The 9,964-nt window shown below is 34.5% G+C and overlaps 1 protein-coding gene across 1 annotated transcript in view; it reads right to left on the bottom strand.

Annotated features, from left to right (window-relative positions):
• The window catches only part of LOC125872264 (cullin-1-like), a 9,847-nt gene extending 6,533 nt beyond the window's left edge, over positions 1-3,314 (bottom strand). The window contains exon 1 of the mRNA XM_049552978.1: positions 3,279-3,314. Coding sequence (XP_049408935.1) covers positions 3,279-3,314 — 36 coding nt within the window. The remainder of the gene's footprint in view (positions 1-3,278) is intronic.
• Positions 3,315-9,964: the final 6,650 nt, after the last annotated feature.

Genomic DNA, 9,964 nt, shown 5'->3' with positions numbered 1-9,964 from the left:
GGGGGGGGAACACGAAAGAGAGAAACATAAACAAACGTACAGCAGTTTGGTTGCAGAAAACACGAGGAGATCGCGGAAGAGGAGCGAGCAAGCTAGGGCAGACGAGAGAGAAGACAGTGCAACCCAAACTTGCAAAATAAACTTACTACTTTTTTATTTTATTTTTTTTACAAAAGAAAAAAGAGTTTTTTGAGCCTCTAAATAGAGACAATTTCAGGCACAAATTGGCTATAAATCTCGGTCCATTTCTCCAAGTATTTGGGCTTCAGGCCCCAAATACACTCATTCATGCAAATGACACTTTTTATGCTTGCTCTTAATTTTTTTCGTCGAGAATTAATTACATTATATTCTTACTTTTTCTTAAATTATAAAAATTTCTTAAAATTTAAGAATATCATATGCATCACTTAATGTCATGATATATTGCGTCCCAAATTTGGATACATCATTGTAACGACTCAGAAAATGATAGGTTGATCTAGAGCCTAAACGTGAGGATTAACGTCAAGGGTTAAGGGCTAAGGTTTTTGGGTGTAGGCCATGGTGAGGGGCCAAGGCTGCCTAAAAACTAGGCTTAGCCACTGCCTACCATGACCACGAGGGTCTTCACGACCCGTGGTGGCCACCACGAGTCGTGGTGCCACCCGTGGTTGGCATGGCAGTGTGCCCTTGTGAGGTGCCAAGCCAAGGCTTCCCTTCACGAGTCACTTCACGGCTCATGGTCATGACCACAGGCCATGGAAAGGCTCGTGGGGTTGCCTTAGCTTGGAGGGAGTTGTGCAAAGTTGAGGAAGTTACTGCCCCAAAGACCACGGGCACCACCACGAGTCGTGGTGCCCTAGACGGTCCATATAAGTGGTCATGAAGATCACTTGGTTGCATGGGAAGCAAGGCAACTAGGCCAAGCTACTGCCTTCATGATCACGACCATCACCACGACTCGTGGTCTTGACCACGGATCGTAGGAGGTCTCGTTGTAACACCCCTAAATTCTTAAGCAAATAGTCGCATGTTGTTACATCATCTCGTAATTACTAGAATATGTTTTATTCTCATTTTTGGAACTTGAAATGTTGTGATTTGCAAACTTGCTTAGCATAAATTGTTATCGTAAATTAAGGTATTGTATGGGGGTATTTGCGTAATTATATAATTATACTTATACATTGGAAGTGTGAGTATTAAGTACATAAATATAGTTATATATGTATGCTTTTTGGGCAGCCATCTATTTGTTTGGGCGGCCCCTTTTGGTGACATCTGCCCATGTGACAAGGATAACTTTTGTAGCTACATATCTTTACACCTCCTTTGATTGAATTCGTTTTCCCTCAAGTCTAAGAACATTATAACATTAGGTAAACAATTATTCTTCAAAATCAAGAGAAAAACTAAGTCCTTTTGGCTGGAATTCGTCACACACACACACTTCCTTTTGGTAAGTGACGAAATTTGCTTCTGAGTTGGGTAGTGTTTGGTATTTTATGCATATCTCATTCAAATGAACTTAGTTTACAGTGAATAAATATGTTTTGGAAAGCTAATTCGTAGACCTACAACTCTTGTGTTTATGTAAAATTCTAATTTAGTTGTTATGGATACGAAATAAGGGATGCAACATATGACAAGTTCTGTCCAGATTCTGGAATTAGAAATCATGTACGTTCAACTCTTAGTATTTTGATTATATCTTTTTGTACAAAGCATATTTTGCGGTGATTTTTGATTATTTGCAAACTGAAGAGATGTACCTACATTTTTTATGAAGGATATAAATTCCATTTTGGCCGTTTTCTATTTCAAATCTAAGTTGCGACATGAAGTGCGTTTATTGGGCAGAATATCTGTTTTGGGAGTATAGTCGTATTTGTACAGGCTAGGCTTACTTGTGATGATAACCCTGTGTTACGCCATCATTATTGAGCTACTAGAAAGTAAATAAGTTATTGAATTCATTTTTTAAGGTTGTATATCCTCGTGTACGAGTTGAAGATTTTGATACGCTGGTTAGTCTACGATTTAAACTCGTGAAGTCGTGTTGGACTGTTTTTGTGCTAAAGAACTGAGGTTTATGTATAAACTTATACTTGTACTCTTTTTTACCTGCTGGTATATCTGAAAGTTTACTTTGGTACCTTGGTTACCTCTTGTCACTTTGCATAGTCGTATTGGTATTCTTTAATACATTAAAGATGCTTGTGTAACTCGCCCACTTGTACGGATTGTTTGATCACTTGACACTCTTTTTGGGACCCTGTCCTTCTTGTGGCTGTGACTTTGTCACTCTTGGCATGCCTCTTCATTCGGATTATTTACTATCTTGACTTTGGATTTTTAGTCCGTCTTAAGAATGGAAGTTGTCTATTTTAAGTACGAACTAGAAAGCCATTTTTAATATGGTTCTTGGTTCTCTTGATTATTGGGTTTTGACCCTTCTTGATACATGCTTGTGCTTGGTGTGACGACATGATGTATATATTAGGCGAGCCTTATTGTTGAATCTCTTGGAAAACTGTGCTATGAGCGTTCTTGACATTTGGATCTTTAAATATCGAACTTGATACTCTTTATATATTGTTTACTTGATTTATTTATTATGTTCAATTATGCTGCCATTTACTTGAGAATGATAACTTGGTGAATTTGAGAGCTCCGAACCTGTAGTTTTTACACCACTAAGCTATATGCTTAACGATAGTTGTTTCTATCATAGGGAATGATCGAGAAGATGCTTGAAGTTGGCCATTGAAGATGGAGATTTTGAAAGCTTTAAGGAAGATCACATTTGCATATAGCCATATATATTTTGTATAAACCTTGGGACTTGTACATGATCTATGTTTTGTATATTTACATTAGAATGTAAGTGTTGATTTGGTCATGTCACCATGGGTTGTAATATAAGTATCGCTATACATTTTTATCTTTTTGGGTGTGTAAACCTAAGTCTTGTAATATACTAAATTTACTATTTGTTTCAAATGTTTGTGTAAAGCATGAACAGACTGATTTCGATACTCGGAAGCTTGTAATATTCTTGTTATTTCATCCTTGAGTGTGAGGATAATACATATACATGAAAAGCTCGTCGGTTATTTGCTTAAATTACTTTTCGGAGGTCATTATAAATCTAATCCCTCTACTAGATTCGAATCAGTATGCCCTCGTTAATCGCTTTTGAATGTCGCAAGTATAAGTTAGGTCTCTTTAAAAAGGGTCGCTACACTCGTGGTCTTCCCTTAGGCCCTTGAGGGATTGGCAAGGTGGAGAGGCACACTGATCAAGGGACCACGGGCATCACCACGAGCCATGGTGCCCCTCACGACCCGTCAAAATGAATGTGGTCCCTGACGGGACTGCCTTAGTTAAGGGTGTTTAAGTAATTTCATTTTAATTAATTAATTAGTGGGGTTGTTTTAATTGTTTTATATCACTAGTATATATAGTTTTAAGTCTTAAAACTAGTCATTTACTCCTTATTTCTCCAAAACCCAAATCAAACCAAAAGAGTTATTCCTCTAAAAAATTCTCTCTCTAGAGGTTCCCAAAGAAGAAGAAGAAGAAGTGGGAGCTAGGGTTTGTGGATTCAAGGTGTTTCTTCCTCAAATTTCTTGGGAATTCTTACTAAAGGTATGATAGTCTTCATTTTTGACTTAGTTTCTTTCAAGGAGCCAATTTCAAAGTTGATTTCAAATCCCCAATGTTTCCTGAAAACCTTAGTTTTCAATCTTGGCATGGGTGTCTAAATGACTGTAATAACATTGTGACTCTATTTTTTATAGCGGGGTAGCGTTTCGAGGCAGTTCGGAAAGGAAAAGCTTTAGAGAAGTGATTTTGGAGCGCGTGTGATCGGCCTACAGGTAGGCTACGATTTTCCTCTCTTAGATTGAACTCGAAAATGTGAATGCATGTTGATTAGTTGGGATTTGGGTTGGGTAGTTATTGAATCATGCATAGGTGTTTAGAAATCATGTTTTCGGCCTATTTTAAGAATTATCTAGTAACTATGAGCATGCTTTTTGTTATTAACTGACCCTACTCGTTATGTGGAGTGCTTGCATGCTTAATTGTTGTTTATTTGAAACATGTTGGGCCTTAGTTTAGGTTTGACTAGGGCTTGCCTTAGAAATACATCATTCGAATCCGATAGGCCTTAGTTTTTTCCCGACGTCGCTCGGCCGGCTTAGATCCCCGTAGACTGGTATAGTAGGCTTGAGTCTGATAGTTTGGGCCTTAGTTAGGCGAAACACTTGCTCCGACTATAGTTATCCTTATTTTTCCCGATGTTACGATTTTACGAGTTACGTCGGTGACACTAATTCTGCTTCGCAACTGAAATTTGATTTTCAATTCGGTTCCAAGGACTTACATTGATTGGCTAAGTGTGGACGGCGTTCCATAGACATTTATGAGCATGAATGGATTATAATTCTTTCAACAGCTACATTGGCACCTTTATAGAGCATCTGATTTAAGGTCCGACCTCTATTGCCCAGATACTTATATAGAGCATCCGGTTTAAGGTTCGACCTCTATTGCCCAGATACTTATATAGAGCATCCGGTTAGAGTTTCGGCCTCAGTTACTTGATACTTGTGATTAGTTACTTGGGTACTTCTGGTGAGCATTCGGTTTGAGGTCCAGTCTCCATACTGTCAGATTTTACTAATTGGGGTTGAAGTTCTGATTCGATGTTCTCCGTTCTTGGGTTCTTATATGCAATTCTCTTTAGTTATTGTTATTTTGTGTACTCGTCGGGTTTATAGGGGTCCGTTCGGGTTTTTATTTAACTTGCGCACAAGTGTACCTTCTGGGCTTATGGGGTCCAGTTAGGTGTAGTTAGCTTATAGATTACTTTAGTTAGTTCTTTCTACACTCGTGTGCATTCCATTATTAGTTAGATTTTCGTTCTTGACTTCGGTTTGTGTTATTCTTTCTTTTCATATTGCATTTACTTTTCAAGTTCAGTTGGACTATGATGCCTACTGGGTACCTGTTGTTTTGGTATTCATGCTACGCTCTGCATTTATTTCGTGATGCAGGTCCGAGCACCAGTAGCCAGCGTTGATCTAGTTTGGAGTAGTCTGATCTGGAGACGGGGGTGAGCACACGACGTTTTGTACTATTTCAGTCTCCATCTGTGTATATAGACTTGTCTTTTACCTTTCGAGACAATCCATTCTCTGTGGTCCACTTTTGGGACTTGTACTCATTTTTTTAGTAGCTTTGTACTAGTGACTTCCAAGTTCTGGGAGGGATCTTTATTTGTATAAATGTTTTGGTTTGCTTCCGTCTGTTTATGTTGTTATCTTGAATTTTGCCTACTCTTGTTTAGTTTCTGCCCTCAGACACATTACTTGTTGTTCCGAGTTACGGGTTGGCTTACCTACTTGTGGGTTATAGTAGGTGCCATCATGATTCGAGGAATCGGGTCGTGACAGTTCGATTCCAAACGATTTTCAAAGGCTTTATTGCATTGAATTATGAATTAGTTGTGGTTTTAAATATGAATTAAAATGATTTCTTCCTAGAACCCATGTTTTTCCCCAAATTCTTAAGTGGTGAATTGAGATTGGGAATTGGTTGATTATGCAAGTATATTGAATTATTGGTGTTTATATTGGATTAGTTATTGAATTATGTTAATTGTAGTATCTTAGAATCATGTCAATTTCCTTATCTATTGTAGTATCTAACGGGCAATTTCATGAAGGATTATGTATGATTATGATGTGAAGTATATATGTGTGTGATCTCAATGAAAGTGTTATGATCATGTTTAAAATGTAACTGTGTTATGATTGAATGTTATTTCTCAATTAACACCTATGAATGATGCGACAACATGTGAAAGGTGATTCTCACATACACACTCATGAATGACTAATTAATGAAGTTTATATGATTATGTTAATGATGATGGGTTGATTGAAAGGTTATTCTCAATTGTACTCTAATGAATGATAATAACATGTTGTGAAAGGACTTTCTCACAATATGGAATTCTTAGTTGAAAAGTTATTCTCATCTTTGAATCTATGGGGTATCTAATGAATGAATGTTAAGTTTGAGATGGATGCCCATCCGAAAGTTGAGGCGGGGTATCTAGTAACAATCTTTTATCCCATAATGATAACTAATGTAATGAATGTTAAGTACTCTGTGGGGAATAATGTTAAGAACTAAGTGGATATGAATTGAGATGAATGCTCATCCGGGAGTTGAGGCTGGGTATCTAGTAACAATCTCTTGAGATAGATGCTCATCTGTGAGTTGAGGCGGGGTATCTAGTAGTAATCTCCTTATCCAACTATGTGCCCGCATAGGTCTAGCTAGTGGATCCACCTAAACTAAAAGTAATGGTCCTACCTTAGGCAAGTAAGAATTCCTTATCCGGTGAGGGTGATACCGAAATTCCATGAATTGCTCATATAGTCTATGTCGGTTAAGGCTTACCCCCACAAAGAATGTTAATGAGTTATGGCTTCTCAAGAATACACTACTTAGTATGGGTGGTAGTATAGGATGTCATCCATGCATTGCACGAGTAGGCTTTGAGAGGGGTTATGGTGTGTTCCTTTACGTTATAAAGTTAAATGAAATGAATATGCTCTTATGATGATGCTAATGGAGAATGTTGGTTTAATGTCTAATGAATGAAGGTGTTCTTAATGAAGTTAATGGGGAATGTTGACTTATGTATTTAATGTAATAATGCATGTTATATTTGGATTGTATTATGAGTTACTTCCTTGTCATGACTTATTGAGTATGAATGTGCCTTATCTATAGTGACTTAAAAAGAGTACTTAGTATGAGTAGTAGTATGGGATGATACTTATTTATTACACAAGTATGACTTAGGGTTGCCCTAAATGATGGTACTAATGTAATGATATGACTTATGTAATGTTTATGTCTCTTATGTATAAGTATTGTGTAAAGATGGAAAGGTTGAAAGGTAAGTTCATTTTTTGTGACCTTGAGGTGGTAATTAGTGTGAATAGTGGTATGAGACGTTATTCATACATTGCATAAAGTATAGCTTGAGGACTTGAGGTGAAAGCTTAAGGTAATGAAATGTCTTGTATGTTGATTATGTCTTGTGTTATGCCTCTTATGCTTATGTTCATAAAGTTTTCTCAAAATGGCATATATCATGACTTTCTAATAAAATGTCCGTTTTAAGCATGTTTTAACATGGTTATCATACTTAGTACTTAATTGTGCTAACCCATATTCTTTACCTTTATGAAGTGTAGGGGTTGGTACTCGATTTGACTCTCTCTAGTAAAAGCTTGGATTTGAGATTCTTCCAAGGCAAAGTGGTATGTCCTCATAGATCGATGACAAGTATTGTAGTTTCCATTTCTTTCATGTAATAGACATTTGTTAGTCTTTCGATTGTAAAGGGTCGTGTCCCTACTTTAGTTTTCAAGATGTTGTTTAGATGGCCATGTGAGACGATGACTTTCGCTATTTTTGAATGTTTAAATGAGTATTTTAATTGTATGGTTTTAAAGAAAATTTTAATTCTGTACCATTTTCCTTATATCGAATGTTATGAGGCTTTTATGAGACTTTTCGGAGTCTTATATGTCGTGTCGCTTTCGGGGTGTAGGCTCGGGTTGTGACAAACACTAAATGGCTGATACATCGCGTTTCAATAAATTGCCTTTGTTGATGCAATACATACTTGTCCCGATAAATTTTTCAACGTTTCGACACATTCTGTCTTAATATATTACATTTGTTGATATAAGACAATTTGTCCCAATATATCACGTAAGAGTGATGTATCCCAAAATACGAGAGAGTATAGATTTTTGAAATTTTTTCAAATGATGGTGAATTTTAGAGAATATGATAAAATAAATTGTGTATTTACACAATTTATTTTTTTTTAGACTTTGACCATAATTTCAAAGAACTCTCCTTAAGTTTCGCTCTCGTGCTTTACAATATTATATTAACATTCCTTATTTTAATTTTTTGTAACAATTCTTTTAAACTATTTATTTTTAGTTTAAATAATTATATTTTGACTAATTTTACTAACTTTATTAATATACCCTTTAAAGATTCTTCAAATGTTTCTAAAAAACTGTTTCATTTTCATCGTCTCCCAAGTCCCAACACCTTTTTAGTTGCCACTGGATTAGAAAATAATCATATTATGAATTTTTCCTTTGTTCGAAAGATCAACCACCAAATTTGGTTGTCAACAGTTATTTTGTTGTTGGATGAAAATGTAAGTTCACAATAGGTTGTAGTCGTGGAAAATAACACATGACTATTGATTATGTCCATCTTATTGCAAGTTTTGTTCATTTTTCACATAAATAGACATGTTCATTAGTTGTATTCAAGAACACGTTCAAGAAACTATAGTATTCCAAATCGATTATTCATGTTTTGATGAATAGACGGTGTTCACAAAAAGTGTCATTTGCAAGATATTCTTTCTCTAATTATTTATTTGTTGTTTTTTATGGGAATGTAGACAACTTAGCATCAATAATAATTTTGAATTGGTTTATAATTGGGAATAATATCTTCCTCGTATCAAAGAACGATGATGTAATTATTGATTTTGTGAAGAGTGAAGAAACTGACAGTTTTTCTATGTTTTTTTTTAGAGAGAGTTGATTATATTGCTGTTGGATTTCAATATCTTTTCTTTATAAAATTGAATTAAATAAAAAGTATATTGGAAGGGTAAATTAGTCAAACTACAATTGTTTAAATTAATAATAATATAAATAGATTAAAAGTTCTGTTGCAAAGAAATCAAAACAAGAGAGATAAATCTAATATTGTAAACCACAAGGGAGGTCAATATTATAAGGTCAAACCTGAATAGAGGTCTCTGAAATTGTCCCTAATTTCAAATGTTCTACATGACTGAATTGGTGCAAAAAAAAAATCATAATTCAAAATAAGTAGATTGTTCAAAGTTAAACAAAATTATTGAATTCTTTTATTTTTTTTATTTTTTATGTGGTGAGGTTCGTAACTATTTTACAATTTCTAAGAGGATAATTTGAGATTGACCAAATGAATAATAATGGAAAATAACATTTTATTTAGGGCAAATTAGTACATAAATACCACTAGTTTATGTCCTAATTACTCGTATTTACGTTAGTTTGAATACTACTTTTTGTACCGGAATTTGTTGGTTTGATACATGTATTTTTGCTCGACAAATATATGTATCTAATTAATTGACAAAGCGAGATACATTTTTAATTCATTTGAATTACATGTTTGTAACTAATTTCCTTAATTAAAGGAGTAATTAACTACTCTAACAAGTTTTGATCGTCTTAAGCATATCAACTCTATCAAATTTTTTCCTAAAATATAGAATTCATAAAACTAGAATAATTTTATACTTTTCTTCTTTCCAGTAATTCATAAAACAAGAATTCAAATATTCTCATATCATATTCCAAAAATATAAAAAAATTCTTCTCTAGTAATTCAAAATTGAGCTCTGGTTTTTGTATCTGATTATCGAGATTTTAAGGATTTGATTATCCAATAGTTATTCTTCCTCAGTAATTTTAATTTTAGCTTCGTTTTTTATATTTAATTATCATGTTTTTAGATATGAATTTAGAGCTCTGATTTTAACAATGGTGAACATGATTGTATTGTTGAGGCATTATGGTACATGGATTTTAGATATAATATTCGTTGATTATAAAATCGATGGTATTCATTTGAGAATAATATCATGTATAACGATTTCATTGAAGCAATCTCAACACAATTACATATCAATCAAAGTTGAAAAGCTATAGAGGTTAAATACAAGGTTGAAGAAATTTCAACGACAATGAAAATTTGAAACAAGATGAATTAAATGACCTTCATAGTATAAATAAAATTTATCCATAAAACTTATGTTTATAAATAGATGCATGTGAATTGAACAAATTTTGAATAGTGAAGA

Source organism: Solanum stenotomum, chromosome 8 (genome assembly GCF_019186545.1).
Source record: "Solanum stenotomum isolate F172 chromosome 8, ASM1918654v1, whole genome shotgun sequence".
NCBI lineage: Eukaryota > Viridiplantae > Streptophyta > Magnoliopsida > Solanales > Solanaceae > Solanum > Solanum stenotomum.
Note: the sequence above shows the minus strand (reverse complement) of the source record. Positions and strands in the feature narration are given on the sequence as shown.